Genomic DNA, 17,561 nt, shown 5'->3' with positions numbered 1-17,561 from the left:
TTGTCTGTGAGTGTGTGTGAGTGTGTGAGTGTGTGTGTGTGTGTGTGTGTACTTTCCCCCTGGCTATGTGGATGGACAAAGGGCAAGGATTGTGAGGGTTAGTGAAGAATGCAGCATACTGCTGATCAGAGCTGCTGACAGTGGACACATGCACTGATTGATAAACAAAAGACAACCTCCAACAGAAAAACAGAGTGGTTGATCAGGCCATACAATGTGACTGCAGACATGATCATGCCTCCATTATGTGTTCAGTAGTCAATAAAGCGTATAATGTGTGTACAGTGTTGCTGCTTTATAGTGCTGATGTCAAAGACAAATGGTGCGCTTAGGGAAAGTAGTTTCCATCAGAGGGAACTGAGTGATGTCAAACGCATGCAGGTTTATTCCAGTAATAACACGCATTGAGGGGATGTTTGCCTTTTCGGTTGATTATGGGGCACTGGCGCCTTTGCAAACAGTGACAACGCTGTGTTGACCTGGTGGCCTCTTGCCCTGCTGCCTTCAGTGCACAGGAAGGCCAACTTCCTGTTTTTCTGCCCCATCAGTTTGGAGGACAAAAGCGCAGCGCAGGATTGACACAGGAGCACAATCAGCACCTGGCACCACAGGGCAGCCTCCCACATACTGTCATATCCAGAGACACATACATAAACTCTAATCACAATAGTTCATTTCAGTAAATCATTTTTCATTCTGATCATAGTCAGTTTGGACCTGGACCAGGGTGGTGCACATTTTGCAGTAAACATGTAAAAACACTAGAATCTTGGATATTATTACTGTGGTGTGTTATATTTCACTGTCAATTTCAGGAGCAGCATGATGATTTAAGTTGAAGCTGAAGCTACATGCTATGCATCTCGCTAGCACAACTTTATACTGTATGTGGTGAAACCCACATTATAGTTTTTTAAAGCGATCTGAGAAAAACTGACCATAAGAAGACAAGGAAAGAATGCGAAGGAGTAAAGCAGATTGAAGGACAAAGAGAGAACATCTTGTACAATTATTGAGCTCTAGAATGAAAGAGGTAGAACAGTGCAGAGCAGCAGAAGGAGAGAGAGAGAGGCACCTCTCACATTCCACTATTGTCCAGCTTCCTTCAGGCTTCAGAACCAGCACTTCCTCAGGACACGGCACAAGGCAGACGGTTAGTTTAACAAAAACAGCAGTCACACAGTGTTATAAAAACAGTACAGGCGCATGCACACACGAACGCAAAGTACAATGGGTAGACTGTCATATAGTCAAATTTATGGCACTTGATGCAATTGAATGAGATTACACTACTAAAACTAATTAAGCATAAAGGCTATTAAGATTGCATTTTATTATCTTGACTTTAATATACATACAAATGTACTTAAATACATAAATCACAATATATTAACTTGACATTTATTGTTTTTGTAACACTATTTTCCATTTGCCTTTTTTTAATATTCCATTTTCTGATTGCAGTTTAGAGTTTAGAGAATAGACTTTTGACTTTGCTAGTATTTAAGTCTTTTAATGCATTCATGTTAGGTAAATCTCTGTGTCAGTCAACCAGCTCTAGTGATTTTCAAGATGTGACCTCACTACTACTTAAGGCTGCCTGGGGCACAGTAGATGTACAGGTGTTTGGCCGTTAGGTGGAGATCTTTCCACGGTGACACCACTACTCAATGCAAACAACACTGAGACATTGTGAGTGCATAATAGTTTTGCTATTAGCTTATAGTCAGAATACTGGGACCACCTCAGACCCATCTATGAGCTGAGGTGAGTGGCACTACTTTGCAGTCCTTTGTGATTCTACAATCACAAACAGCAGGGCACGTCTGTCAACAGTCTCACAATTAACCTTGCCGCTTCTAAACAACTCCACCGTCAATAATCCAATTAACTAATTTGATTACGTCGATTTTCCAGAAGAGGGCGGTGTCTTAACAGTTTTAGCAACAAGCCCAGCTCCGCACTGCAAAAAAAAGAAAGAAAAAAAAAGAAAAAGAAAAACACTAACAAGTCATTTATGAAAAACAATTCAGTTGAAGCATTATTTATTGTTTTCTGAAAGAGTTTGAGCCTGCTGTTTAGTTTCAAGATGATGCTTAACTAATTCCTAATTAATTAAAACGCTTCAGACAGTGGGAGACTCTATGTCACCACTCACCTCGTCTTAAAAATGAATGAGACTATATAATAATATAGAATGACTTTTGAACATTTAGCACTTTGCAGTGTGATGTATCTGGTGTCTATCCGTCTCCAAAGCGGCCACAGCAGCCCAGAGTGACGTCGCTTAACCCAGGAGAAAAAAAACAGATCTGTCAAGTGAACCAATGACAGGCAGAGCAACACCGGCACAGGGACGAGTGTGCTTTCATAATAAAGTCAGAATGGCGTGTCAGTGATTACCTGGACCTGGAGCCAGGTGATATAAAGTGCTTAATTACACCTTGATACAAAGGCTTAAACACATTCTCAGCCTATCTAGAAATATTATTAGTTCTAATAAAGCACTAGAAGCATAATTGCAGAGTAGCAGGCAGCAGCCTCATGGTTGTATTTAAAGTGTCTTGTATACACTAATCTTGGTGTTTTTATATCAAAATGTTACCCCATAATAACATCCTAAACTCATCATTAAGACACATTACAAGTTAGCCCTTGTGTGTCAATTAAGGGGAAATTTACCCCTTTAAATTTATTTATAAGGGATTTAATTTTAGTCTCTTTGGAATCCCTTATAAAGTTTCATGAGATCTGGAGTTTATAATTTGTGAGTCTGTAACTTAATACAAATGAGTGTGTAAGGTAACAGGTAAAATATAATCTACCCCTTGAAATAAAATAAAATGAAATATAGTAAAGGAGCAAATTGTGATCCAGTAGGCCTATACAAGCTACACAAGTGTGATGTGGAGACTTGAAGCTTTCAGTACACATACACTGAAAATTGACTTTACAGTGAAATAGGAGAAGTGTTTTTTTCTTTTTATCTGTGTATTCATAGATTCTGGATTATTTAATGAAGTAGGAGGAGTATTGGCCATTTTAATCATGTCTGAGTAGGTAATTTAACCTTTTTTTTCTCTTTACTTTTTCACACAAATAAAGTAGAATATTTTATGTGTCTAAACACATGTCTAAAGGGGATCTTTACAATTTGAAGAAGTTTCACCATTTCAATGTAGTGGATCAATGAGTATATTTCTAGTAGTAAATTAATAATTAACCATGAGTGTTTTTTAGAGAGTGTTGTTTAAATGGCGTGAATGAAATACATAAAAGTAATCCAGGTCGCTCATCATACTTTGAAAGTGAGCACCGGAAAAGGTTTACTGTGTGTGCATTGACATCATCATCAGCAGCAGCCGCACGGAGAGCGCGCGCGGCGGAGCTGGAATCAGCCGCGAGCGAAAATGTGAAGGTGGAAACCGACTGAGCAGCATTGTGTGGAAACCGGCTCTGTTTCACTGAGAAAAAACAAAAAAACAACCGACATTTCCACACAGCAAGAGCGGGAGCTTTATTTGGAATGAATAATACCTGGAAATAACCTCGCTTTCTTTTATTCCTCTTATATGTTTTTGTAGCCCTCTCTCTGGCTCTGTCCACCTTCTCAGAAATTGACTGGGAGCAGTGTTGCGGAGAGTGAGGAGCATCATTTACGTTCACTGGATATTTTGTTTTAATCACGCAATTTGGAAAGGAGTAAACTGCTCCGCGAAGATTTCCTCGTGCTTTATGGGATTATATTCGACAAAGCGGCTTTGTTTTAGATAAAGAACATATTGGGCATCATGAGTTCCAGTGGTAAGTCCATTCTTGCGCGCTTTATCCTCTCCACTTGAAGCGCAAGGACAATACCTACAGTATAGGTGAGAGCAGAGAGAACTATACTATGGAACAATAGTAGTTTACTCAATATATGATGGAAGAGATTAGAGAAAGTGTCTTGAGAATAACGATTTTAAAACAATATTTAACCAAATTACAGTTTCCCATCACCTCAAAATTTTGCAGTTTATGTTATATGAAATTGTCATTTACCTTCACAGTCAGGAAAAACAGAAAAAAATCAAATGTGATAAATGCTAGATCTATATATTTATATTTACTTATAATAGTTTGGAGTAGGTTTGGAAGGGATATGAGAGCTAAGTATATCTGGAGGTCAAAGTGGCATTTGTCAAGAGTTCATCCATAGAAGAGCTTTTTTAGGATTCTTCATCCACATATCAGCTGTTGCTCAGGTCCTCCCAGTGTCTCTTCCTCTCTGTCTGACACTTCTCTTTCATCTCTCGCCTCCTCTTCTGTCACCAGAATCCACCAATATTATAATATTTCATTTAATAATAATACACTTTATGTATGTAGCTCTTCTCATACAGCTGACAGCACTTAGCCAAGAAAATCACTTAAAGAACAGTTATTTGACCTTCTTGGAAAACCACCCAGGCTTTCAGCTGTTGCCTCTTCATAAAAGTCCACCTGCTTTTTAACATATTCATTGGAGAAGCAGGAAACCCATGTAGCTGGAGGTTTCTGACCTGACTGTTGCTGTTTGGTTGCTTGGTCTCATGGAGTTTAGTTGACTGTGATGCAGCAGCACATGACAAATAAGGATGAGAGCCCGAGGGCTCCTGTCATATTTATCTCAGACCAGCCCCGGGCCTGCCATGATGCTAAGCTGACCTTGTATCAGCTGACTCTGACCCTGATCCTCTGTCAGCTGAATCAGGGTTTTCCTAGGGCTGACTGGTCACCTGTGTGTGCATGTGAACATTGTTGTTGTGCTTTGTGTTTACAAGTTATCACCAGTTGATTCACAAGGCAGGTTTGGATGTCCAAGAAAAGACTCATCCTCTGTCCCTTAACTGTCAGTGAGGCCAGTTGATGTGGTGCCAGGTGCTCTGTGAACTGATGGTGTCAGGCACTTCCTGTCCTCCCTCCTCTGTCCTCCCGTGTCGAAGGAGGAACCCTGTATTACTGCATCATTCATAATCTAGCCTGTCATTGTGTGGCACTACATTATTTATCCGGTACTCTTAACCCTCTGGTACCAAGCCTTCCCTGACTGCTAGTCCCCGTGCCATGCGTGCCGGGAGTGGTGTTGCGGTTCTTCACTCTCTGAGAAATGCGTAGAAATCTTTTGTTAAGCTTTAGAATGCTTTTCTCAGCTGACACGAGGAGGGGGAGCACATGCAGCCCGCATGTGGCGAGCTGTCACAAGCTCTTGTGATTTAGGAGCTTGTGCTCAAACAGGAACGACGCACATAAACACACTCACATCAATAACATGTCAACCTGTGGTATGTGCGGTTTGCACCTTAGTATGTGGAGAAACCTGTATGTGTGTTTAATCTGTCTGTGTGTGTGTGTCACCATTGTCACAGCAGGCAGATGGTGGTGTAACATGTGTCTGTACTTTGGCTTTAGGCATAAAACACAGCAAGCATCAGAGCTGAGGAATGAACATCTCTCCTCTCCTCTTCTCTCCTCTCCTCTCCTCTCCTCTTCTCTCCTCTCCTCTCAGCTCCCTCTCCTCTCCTCTCCTCTCCTCTTCTCTCCTCTCCTCTCCTCTCCGCTCCCTGTCCTCTCCGCTCCCTCTCCTCTCCTCTCCTCTCCAGTCGGTCAGTTAAACATATGTTCCCCTCTGCTCTCAGCACTCTTAAGGTTTGGACATGAATGGGCCTGCTAGGCTGTTCTGTGTGCAGTTTTTTCCGCTGCATTGGGTGTGATAGCCCAGAGGCCATCGAAACACACAGAGTAATTATACACAGCACTGACTGTCTGTCTTCATCTTCTGGGCTTTCTGTCTCTCATGGTCACTGGGTTTTGTGTGTGTGTGTGTGTGTGTGTTTGTGTGTGTGTCCAGTCAGACTCTTATTTTCTGCCTGGCTGGCGGATGAAGCAGGACTCCGGGTGCAGCAGGTTTTTTTCTGGTGGGAAGGACTTCAGTTTATCACAGTTAGACATACACACACTAAAAATACTGATATAAAATAATTTATAATGACACAGTTTTGTAATAAACTAATAGATAACTCTAATTCTGAGAAGTTCCTTTTTTAAGGACTGCATACTGTATGTACAGTGTGTGTTTCAGGGGAGTGATAAAACACATGTTGATCAATATACTGATCATTGAGCTCAGGGACCTAAGGGGATCTGCAGAGCCATACATCACTGGCAGTATTGACACCTCTCTCTGTCTTTCTCTCTCTCTCTCTCTGTATTGCAGAGAGTTCTCAGACAAAACACATCAGAGAGGCAAAGATAAATTTAGTGCAGTGTCAGACTGTACATGTTTTACGCCTAATGTTCCCATTCGCCTGTCTTAACTTTAACAAGACATGTAATTTGATGATTAAGGCTTACTGAAGGGTTTAATGTTAAGTATGGAAATCATTGAATCAGTCCATCACTTTGTTCCTGCCTGTAATAACAACTGTTGGATGATTGCAATGAAACTTTCTTGATCCTCTGACTTTTCATCAAGCACCACTAGCTTGTTAAATATCCTAACATCAACTTGATGGATTGAAATAAAGTTGTGTACAGATATTCATGGTTTCCAGATGAACCCTCACTAATTTTGTGATCCCTTGACATGAACATGAGGTCAAACTTTAAATGTATGTAATATTTTGGGTTTATGACCAAATACTTAACATTCTCATGCTCCTGTGTTTAAGCATGCTAACACAGGAGATTAAGATGTTGACCGTTACACCACCATTGGTATGTTAATATATTCATTGTGTTCAAAGCACAGCTTTGTCTGTGAATAATGGCAAATAAAGAAAAAAGAAAGTAATTTGTGCCTACAATCCTAAAAACAGACTTTCTAGAGTGTCAGTGTCATGAAGCACAGCAGAATCAAGCAGATTCAGCCATCTGTGCAAAAAAAAAGCATTTGGCTCAAGAAATTATTTGCTTACAAATTAAATTCTGCATCAGTTTAGGGAACAATCAAATAGAAATGCTTTAAATTGAACTAATTGTAATTCTTTAAAATATTTATTTGACTTGATAGTGGCAGTGGAGAAAACATCAGTGGACCACTGAAAAGCAAACATAATCATGCTGTTTAGAACATGAGTATCACATACTTTGTGGAAGACCACAGTGTTGGTTGAGGTAAAATTATGACCTCCTGGTGGTGCTGGACCAAATGTCAGGGAGTCCACAAAATCAAGACATTTTCCTTAAATACCCACATGAAATTTCAGGGCAATCTGTCCTGTAGTTATTGAGATATATTTGTCTGGACTAAAGTGTCTGTTGGTGAGAGTGATCTATTTACAGGCTGACACACAGTGCATTCCCAATTCCCGCTTCTAGCTTGGTAAAAATAAAGAAGAAACATGACTACATCAAAAGATAGATTTTCTGCTCTGTTTCTGTGTCAGTTATGTTTTTCTTGTTTTATGGAAGGGATGAGTTGAAAGTAAGATAGACAGGGACGGGTGCTGTATCATACTGTATATGATTCCTGCTCTTCTGCCTCATCTAGTGAACAGTCCAAATCTGAGCCAAACACCATTTATCACTCCCGTTGCCAGATGCCTTAGTTCAATAACACAAAGAACAAAGGTGGGAGACAAAGATGCGCAGATGCAAACACAGATGCTGGGATGCACATATGCATATTCATACACAGTTGTGTATAACTAATATGTATTTACAGGTCAGCATAGTATTGGTTTACATATTTTTGTTGTACATTTGCAGCTAGGATTACAGTGGATACTAAACTGGTATGTAATCATATTTTTTACACAAGCTAAATTCTTTGTGGGAAGGAAATTTTGAAGACAGCATGGAAATAACCTTCATTTGCCAGTTCATCTCATACATACTAAGCCTTTTTTTATTTTAACTGAATGATTATAATAATCAGTAGAGTCATTCAGCACAAGGCTAAGCCGTTGTGGCTGTATTGTACGTTGTGTCCTCCAGGCTGCTCCATGTCTCCATGACCTTGGCTTCTGGTAGGATTGGGTGATCATTCAGACTGTCACTAGAAGTCTGACCCTTCTTGCTCTCTGTCTCCATACAGTAACAGTGTTTGTGATACCACTGGACACTATCATAGCTTTGATGAATGCTCCTGTCCAAGGTCTTGACAGAGACGAAGGGTGATAAAGGGACGACAGGGGTGGGGGAGGCTGGAAGAGACCTGATCATTGACTGCGTTAAATTATGGATATATGTACATAATACAAAGACCACATAGTCCCCTTAGTTTGTAAGGCCACTACTCAGGTAGCTATGGTGAGGGCTTGAGGCTAAAGCCAATGTGGAGATACCTTAAAGTGCAACTCTGGGTTTCAGAGTGGCTCTAATTGAAGATTCAAGAAACTTTATTGTCTGTCATATAGTAACTGCAATCCCTCACTGGCAGCGGGTTACCCGCTTGACACTGTCTTTCTCAATTACCAGGGCCAGAAAACCACACTTTTGGTAGCAGAATTGACCCTGCATGGAGCAAAATTGCTATTTCAAACTTGCTACCAAGACTCATGAGTGATTAGCTATTAACTATCATATTTTAAGAGATAAGTTGGAGCTCTTCCCAGTCACATCAACACTGTCAGAGAGATTTCTTGCAGCCAGCAACTTGCTGCCATTTGAAGTAACTTAATTCTGGAGTGGCTTCAGTTTTTAGCTATGTTGGTTGCTGCTTGGGTTTGGTGACAAATTAAGATGAGTAAAGGAGAGATGTCTGCCATTATTGGAAAACGTTTTTATAAGATCTCATTTTTGGCTCAGAAAATGCCACTCAACAGCAGTGTCTAACAGTTCAAGGATGGCTATTTTTGTGCAGATCGATGCATTTTACTAGTCATGTTGATTGAACATTGAAGTGGATGTAAAAAGACAGTGTTTTGTACCACAGTTTGTGGGGATTGACAATCACAGAGCTATAACTCACTTTATCAGAACACCTTTTTTTACATCAATTTATGTATTATATTTACAGAACATATGTGTAATAGTCCTATTAATAATTTGCCTTAGCAGCAGAATTGCTATATTTTGCATCGACTAGCTTATGAATATGTTTCTCCATGTCATGGGTTGTTTTAACATTGAATTAAGTCTGTGGTTAAAAATTCATACAGTGAATTGTTATAACAGACAAGCTTGGGCATGTTATCAAAAACTACACAAATCTGTCAAAACTAATCCTGGATTGTGAAACAGCACATTTTCCTTTGATAATTCAAGTACACATGGTCTTTGCATTGCTTCTCTTTCATTGTTCTCATTCATCACCACCAATCTCCCAGCATCCTCTGTGACTGAGCTCCCAGCATGTTCTTCCCCTGGGCTGTCAGGGCATGGGCAGAAATAGCAGCAGCCTCTTGGTCCCTGGGGATGCTGTCAGTCTTGCTGACCCTGGCCCTGTTTTTATCACCTGTCTGCTGGAGGCTGTATTCCCCCAGGGTGCTCACCACTGATTTGGAGTCATTGGATTACACCTGTAGTCCAGTGGCTATCATTAGAAGAATGATTCAACACGTACGCATGGGAAAGGATGGAGGGCTGTTCAAGAGCTCTATAATGGATTTAGACGGAGAGCGCTTGGCTGTGTTGAATGGGTATGAACGCACTGACATTATTAGATAGTGACGTCATTCGTCAGTTCCTGAGCTGATTGTGTGTCTGGAGCCTTTGCTGGCGAAGCTTTTTGGCATGCACACACAAGTTAATTGCGCATTTCATTCATTAAAACATATTTGTTGAGAATCTTTGCTATTCACCTCACCTCTGCCATAAAACACTGCACCCATGGATAATTTAAGTATGTGCTGATAGTCATTGTTATTTCTTTTAGACTTTGGTTGGACTGTGCCAGAGGTTTGTTTTGGCCCACTTTCAGAAGGTCAGCATTGCAAATAAATGTCCTGTGTGTTTCTAGTAGGTATTGGCACAGTCTTGCATGTACTGCGATTAGTTCTCATAATCTCTCATTCGCACCTGATGGGATCAGTGTTGCTCATTTGGTTTTATGACACAAAAAGACTGACTTCCCTTGGCTATCGGCTCTCTCACCAAAACATATACAGTACAAAACACATTTACAAGGGAGTGTTATTATTTGAACCAGTGGCTGGACACTTATCAGGCAAGGTAGTGGGTCCCAGTGTTGTTGCCAGCATTGTGAGGGAAACAATGAACTAACAGATACTTGAGTGTGGGAGATTGAGTGTGGGAATTAATCATGCTTGCATATTTCCAGTGCCCACTGCCCTGTCCTGAACAGGAAAGTAAACAACTAGTCATGCATACATTCTCTCTTCCACCCATGGGTGTATATCCTCAAACTCACATACACTATGCATATACAGTCGTCAAGCGTGGAGCATGCAAAGGGTGCTCAGGCTATGAGGCGTGCAAGACTGTTAGACTTTTAAGTGCTGCAAGTCCTTTGGGATTCATCCAGTGAAATGGAATCAGGAGCTCCGTCACGACATCCCACATGCTGGTGATACTATGACTGAAGCAGCAAAGTCCTTCAGTCAGTTATTTAGGTAGTCAGCAAGGCCAGCTGGTTATCCTGCCATTATACCCCTTCCACCAAGTGTAGGACCACTCAGATGCTCCTTAAGGAAGATGAAGCTGAATAAGAGACCATGAACGCAGCTGTTCTGGCACACTCAATATTTGGAGGCTAGTTGTCTCTGCTTGTGGATGCAAGAGAATCTGTTTATAGCTCAGAGGAGAAGATGGACCTTTAATGAGCCTCTAATAGCCTAAGAAGTCTTAGATAAATTCATTTTCCTCCCGCATTTAAGATCGAATTAATCTATCATTTTGACCCATTTGCTTGTGATGATATTCATCCCATTACTGTTAAGGCTGTATGTAAGAACTTGCTTTCCTGACAATGTGAAATAGCTAGCAGGCTTTCAGGAGTCTGACATGTAAGCCAATGCATAATGAGGTAAGGGGATCCATCCACTTTCTAACCTGACGCATCAGTGTTTGTGTGTGTGTGTGTGTGTGTGTGTGTTTGGGAGGGGGGGGTTTATGTGTGCACCAGGGTGGATGAGTGTGTGAAGAATAGAGACGGTGGGAGAGAAAGCCTGGAGCTTACCCAGCTTACATAGGTGTCAGACTTTACAGCTTCAGACTAAGTGTTGACAGAGCTGCACGCTGATCTTATTGTGTGAACTGTGCACAATATAGTCTTAAGTTTACTTGTAGCTCTAATTACATGTACTGCATACAGGGGAGAAGTTCTTGCATTTGACATACAGTAAAGCAGTTTTCTTAAGATTAATGCAGCTTTAAACTCTAATATATACAATATTATTATGTCCATTTTTAAAGTGTAATTTTATGAAACACTAAAAATGGTGCATTTGCTGAGACTGGAAATACTCAATTTTGTTCTATTCAGGAATGACGATTAGGTATCTATCGGACATCATATCTATGTGTTTGACAAGAACATCATACGTAGACAATTAAAGGCTTGATTTGTTTCATGCTACATGGTTGGCCAATGTATTTTTAACTATGAGAAAAGTATTTTAGAAAGCTGCAATTGTCCAGTCATAGCCTAGAAACTCTAACAAGGCATTTAGACCTGTCAACCGTAGAATTTGTCCGTATGTTTAAGCGGTGGACATGGGGCTGTAAGGAAAGGAAATATTAACTGTTTGGATTTCTTCAATTTCACCTTCTCCAAAAATCCAAGAGCAAAAGGTTAAAGAATGCAATAAATTGTGTGTTTGTTTGCGCCAACGTGGGCTGCCAATGTTTGGCTAATCATCTAATAGCTGCAGTAGTAACCAAACCCAGCATTACTTCCAAAGCCAGAGGCGTTTCATACTGCATTATTTTGCAGGGGTGTAGGTTTAGTTAGAAAAAAACAAAACCTTTTTTATTGCTTTTTTTCTAACTTTTCTTAATTTAAATGAAACTAACAGTTTGAAAATACAAGTAAAGCATGAATCTAACATTTGTATGTAACGCTAAGCTGACTGGCTAAACAGTTATGCTGCAATCACAGTCTGATCTTACATTTTTATTTATCATATTTTTAACTCTAGGATTAACTCACTCTGCACTACAATATAAGAACAATGTTGCTTCTTCATTTCCAAATTATACTTGTATCATCAACTATGAGGATGCTGATTTTGTACGTCTTTAGTCTACAACAAAGTGCATGCAAGATCTCTTTACATTTTTAAATGAGTCAGCTTGAAACATTGATAGGTTAGCCAGAGACAACATTGTCAACCAAGTCAAATCAACAAGTTGTTAGCTTAAATTTCTAGCTAGTATAGTTATCTATAAAAAGCAAAATGCAACTGTATTAGTGAAAATATTATGACTTACATGAAGCAATGACATAAACATCCACTGAATCTTTGGCTCCACTGAAGAGACAAAATAGGAGTGATGAGAAGACTGTAATGCTTCCCTAATGAACCCAAGACACTTTAGTTTTTCACCATTTGAGGTATGACTGGCATTCTTTTAATAACATCATCTTGTTATGACCTCTTCTACTGTAATGGTCTAACCCTGACTGGAAAAACCAGTGCCTGCAGCTTAATCACAACAACCCACCTAATATTCACCTAACAGCAGAAAATAAATGCACATCAATTCAAATTTTCTTGTGCAGGTTTTCTGGAAATATAGATCAAATTTGCATACCATTTGGATGGAAACCTACCTACTATTTCCCTATTCTCATAAACTGCATATGTGCTGTATAAGAACAGAAACCTGGACAACATTAACTAAAATGATGTCAATTCAAGTGTGAAATAGTGTTTAAAATATGTGCTTGAGTTTAACATAGAACATTTTGTCTCTGTCCTCAGCTGCTTATCAACAAGGCTTGACGGGAGGTGAACGAAGCTCTGGACCAATCCGATGTCAACGATGCCGGGAGTTGTGCAAGGGAGAGGTGGTGCGAGTACAAGACACCCACTTTCACGTCAAGTGTTTCACCTGCACCGGTAAGACATGGGAACTTGATCCACAACAAGTGTGTAGAAACACAGTGGTAGTGTTCGGGCAAGTAAATGTTGATTTGCAAAGTCCCCAGGAGTGAGTATTCCTGGTTGCAAATGGTAGAGTTGTATAGGGGACTCAGATTACAATGGTAGACTTTCACTACTGTACCTACACACACCTACCCAAACACATGCACTATCAGACACGTATCCCCTCGTTAATCCATCTACTAGTGTAGCATGCTGAGTGCTATTATTAGCCCACGGTGGGGATTGGAACGGATCAGAGGTGCCTTGCAGGGGACTAAGATTCCTGCTAAGTTAGCTTGTTATTGCACTGTCAACATGGTAGGGATTTTCCTTCTGTTCTACGCTGTGGTTTAATGACACCGTCTTAAATCGCTTTTCTGTGCTAAAGGTGAGCACTATTGACCTACTGTACAATAGGCAAAGTAGTGAGGAAAAATCAGACATCCTCTTACAAAAGGAATAGTGTGAAATGCCTTTCTGCTCTGTAATGTCTTGTCTAAAGTACTTGCACTGCACACTGGTATGTTCTATATGGCAGTCCTTTCAAGAATGTGTTAAATTGCTGACTTTGTATTTTTATTAAAAGCAGCAGTTGGAATAAAAAAAAAAAATTGAAAACAGAACATTTAGAAAGCCGTTGATCTGATGAGTGATGAGATAGCTCAATGAGAGATAACTTTTGTGGAAAAAATGATTCAGTGTTTCAAATATGATGTTGATACATAAAATTGCCAAAATGATGTGTGTGTCTTAAAAGGCTTATGATGGTCACGTATCTGTGAATTCGAAATCAAAGAACTGAAAAACGCCATCTGTCATGCTGCTGTAAAGCCTGGAGCAAGTATGCTTAGTGTTATATTAATAGTTCCATCTATAAAGCAAAGACAGTCAGTCATGGGTTACTTTTCAGTCATTAGCACAAAGCACATGACTTTGAAAAAAAAAACACTAAATACTGTAGATTAGGAACAAAATGTATACGCAGCAATCTTCTAATTACACCCATTTATGCAAAAGTATGAACTTATCTGACATAATTTTGGACAAATCTTTCTCCACTCTGTTCCTGAGCCAGCTTCTTTTCATGGGCTCAGCTCCTTTATATTGGCATTATTGCTCATTGGCTGTGTAGTGTAAATGAAAGCATACATGGTTTTCAGTTTTCTGACCTAAACAGACAAAACATTTGTTCTTATATGTATATACAAAAATGGACAGGTATTGATAAAATGCTGCTGTATACTATCTTGGGTTTTGGGAAACACTGATCCACCATTTTTCAACATTTTATAGACCAAGCAATGACTTAATTCTTCAAGAAAATAGATTCCTAGATAATGAATTCTTAGAGGTTCTGAAATAATGAAAACATTAGTTGCAGCCCTGCTTTGTACATCTGCTGCTGTTACAGTTCTCTTTTCAGTGTCTTAGAATTTATTATTTACAGGACTATGACATAATCCATTTTATTCAAATGCCCTTCTTAATAAATCATTCAGTCCTCTACTATATGCATGTATGAATGAGATTAAATTAACCCACTTTATTGTTCTCCTTTTAGTTGTTTTAGAAAAAGTTTTTCATAGTAAGTTGAATAATAAATGATTTGGCTAGAAAGATATTTTACTGTGAAAACTTTCCTGGTCAAGTTAAATATAAGTCAGGTCATCAGCAGCTGTTGAGGAGCAGAAGCTTTGTAACTTGTGTTGCACTACAGTGTTGTACAGCACAGAGCTGTGCTACAGTAAACTCACTGAAGGCTATTCACTGGAGGGTTTGTTGTAACATGCCACACACCACAACACATGCTTATAGCGCACAAACATGCACATGCACGTGCACATCTATGCATGTGTGCATGCACTTGTGCACACACATGCACACTCACTGTGGTTGTGAGGGGTTGCTGTGGTAACGATGTGAAGGGGCACCCGGGCCCTGGTTGGTGGATATTCTCAGCATCTCTACGGTGCTATTAACCAATCGGTGGGCGCTGTTCCGTGCCCCAGAGAAAAAGGGGGGTGAACACAGGAAGCAAGCAGAAAAGATAAGAAGAGGGGGGATGGGGGTGCTGTTTGTGTCGCCTAAACATTACATCATCACTTTGGTGTAATACCAATCTGATTCTCATTTCTCCCTCTCCTTTCCCTTTCCTGCTCTCCCTCCCAGTCACTCCACTCATATCAGCCATACAGTAATGGAAAACTGTCATCGATGAGCATCATGTTAAATGCACCTATCACACAGCCCTCCCCTCTCATGTTCCAGAGAGCTCTCCTCATCCCATGAGGCAATGGGGTACTATTGTGCAGCCAGGCTCTACCACAACCCTGCCCATAATATGCTCTCCTGTATGGGCCTCTGCACAGCCAGCAGTTTTCTAAAGCTTTTATTGTCCGGCGTCTAACCCCCCTCACACACAAACATGTTGCATGTTCTTTTGAACTTCGTAAACTCCATCTATTCTCTATTGTCTGTATTTGTATTGTCTGCTTTTCATTAGTCCTCCGCTTATTTTCTCAGGCAGAATGGCTGCAAATGAAATGGCAGGATTTAAGATCAAATTTCTATATTTTCCTCCCTCTCTCCCTCTCTCTCTCTCTCTCTCTCACACACACACACACACACACACACATTTTTCTCTTTTTCTGTTTTCCTCTCCCTCTGATTCTTTCTTTGCGTTCTCCCTTTCTTTCCTAATGACTGTCGCTCAAGCATGAAATCAATTTCTCATCTTGGGACAGGATGACATTGGCATGTGGGGCGTGCGATTTGGAGAATAATGACTAAACTGTATTGTACCATTTCACCAGAATGACAATCCTCTCTCAGCAGCCAATTGCCTTATCTGCTGGATGTGTTTATGAACTCTGATTGGGGTGTGTTTCAACGTTTGATTCTGTTCTTTGCTCTGCTTTTTTCTCTCTTAGAGAATCAGTGTGTGTACCCAGGTTATTGACCTTGGCCAATGATATTGTGTGTGCCTCAGCGCTTTCATTTCCACTGAAAAACCGTAACATAAAATCCTAGTTCTTTCTTGATTCTCCTCTCTTTCTTTCTTTCTTTATATTTCTGCTCCCTTTTTGGCTCAAAAGGGCTGACTATGCCCCACTGAATACATTATGAACACATGCTGTCAGTGCAACTACACACTCTACTATACTTTGTGATCACACGAAAGCACACACGATCATTTAGCATGTACAAACACATGCATTCATCCCGTCCATCATTTTATCCTCTGCTGTCTTTTGCCTACACTTTATCAAGCCACATTGCCTTCTGGTTGCCACATTATCATAATTCCTCTTTCATGCATTAGTCAGAGAGAAAGAACAGAGCACTAATCATGTGCATTTAACTTTTCATTTCACCCCATTATACAGCAGCTGATTATAGCATGAAGCAGCAGCCACGCAATCAGCTCAAGACAGAAGTCTGTGGAAAATAGAGAAGACTGAAGCCAGCTCCCAGATTGATGCATCAACTCAGGACACAGAGAAGGCGGCGGGGGTGTAGATATGTGTGTCTGTGTGAGAGTGTGTGTGGATTATGTGGCTGTATGGATGATGTGGTGGTGTATTACCGGCAGACGGGCTGACTCGTACATACTGGCCTAATGACATAGTGACCACATTTATCCCGCCTCCGAAGCATAATTGGCACTCTTAGATTCCAACAAGGATAGCGGAGCCTGTCAGTGGCACGAGCGCAAACACTCACACACTAACACAAACATAAATCGCCGGCGAAAGCAAAAAAAAAAATGGGCGTGTGTTTCCCATTTCCCATGCCGCCAACTCACATGCTAACAAATAATAACACAGACACACACACACACAAAAAAAGTATACGAGAAAAGATAGAGACAGAAACAAACACAGGCACATTCACACATGAAGCTTTTCCAAACTGCCGGGCTGCTCCCACTAGTTATTTATTTTTGGAGACAAAACAGATTTTTCCCATGAAACGTTTCTAAAAGGAAAAGCAGATTTACACAGACAGGCCAGATAAATACTTGACTGCTTTGCTAATGCTTCATTTCTAGCCCGTATTCTCACCAGGGTTCTTGTAAATTGCAGCATCTTTGTCTCTGTCTCTGTAGACCTGTTTCAGTCAGTCCAGCCTCCCTTTGGATACCATTAACCCCCATCACTCAACCTCTGTGTTAATAACATCAACCTACTGTTCCACCATTCTGTTCTCTGTCAGCAAGGGAACAACAGGACTGAGAGAAAAATATAGTGGGAGAAAGGGTGAAGAGTAAAGCGAAAAAAGAAAGAAAGACAAGAGGAAGAGAGAGACACACAGCACAGAAAAAAGCGGGGGGTTAAAGGGAAGGGGAGCTTCCTGTAGCTATAGCAACCACTGGTACGCTGGTCCAATCACCACGCCAATGCCTGGTTGCTAGGGAGAGATTCCGGCGGAGAGAGAAGGGAGCGCGGCAGGCAACGGCGCTTCTCCCCGACGACTCTGCGGGATTCGGGATAGATGACAGGGATTATTCCTCCTCTTGTCTCTCTCAAGCGTCACCGTCCTGAGGGA

At 40.6% G+C, this 17,561-nt stretch overlaps 1 protein-coding gene across 1 annotated transcript in view; it reads left to right on the top strand.

Annotated features, from left to right (window-relative positions):
• Positions 1 to 9,315: 9,315 nt before the first annotated feature.
• ablim3 (actin binding LIM protein family, member 3) overlaps positions 9,316 to 17,561 on the top strand; it is a 39,967-nt gene continuing 31,721 nt past the window's right edge. Inside the window, exons 1-3 of the mRNA XM_053323540.1 lie at positions 9,316 to 9,602; positions 10,244 to 10,271; positions 12,827 to 12,986. Coding sequence (XP_053179515.1) covers positions 9,316 to 9,602; positions 10,244 to 10,271; positions 12,827 to 12,986 — 475 coding nt within the window. The remainder of the gene's footprint in view (positions 9,603 to 10,243; positions 10,272 to 12,826; positions 12,987 to 17,561) is intronic.

The sequence above is a fragment of the Scomber japonicus genome, chromosome 8 (genome assembly GCF_027409825.1).
Source record: "Scomber japonicus isolate fScoJap1 chromosome 8, fScoJap1.pri, whole genome shotgun sequence".
In the NCBI taxonomy this organism is placed as follows: domain Eukaryota; kingdom Metazoa; phylum Chordata; class Actinopteri; order Scombriformes; family Scombridae; genus Scomber; species Scomber japonicus.
The sequence above is the reverse complement of the archived record's forward strand: the minus strand, read 5'-3'. Positions and strand labels throughout refer to the sequence as shown.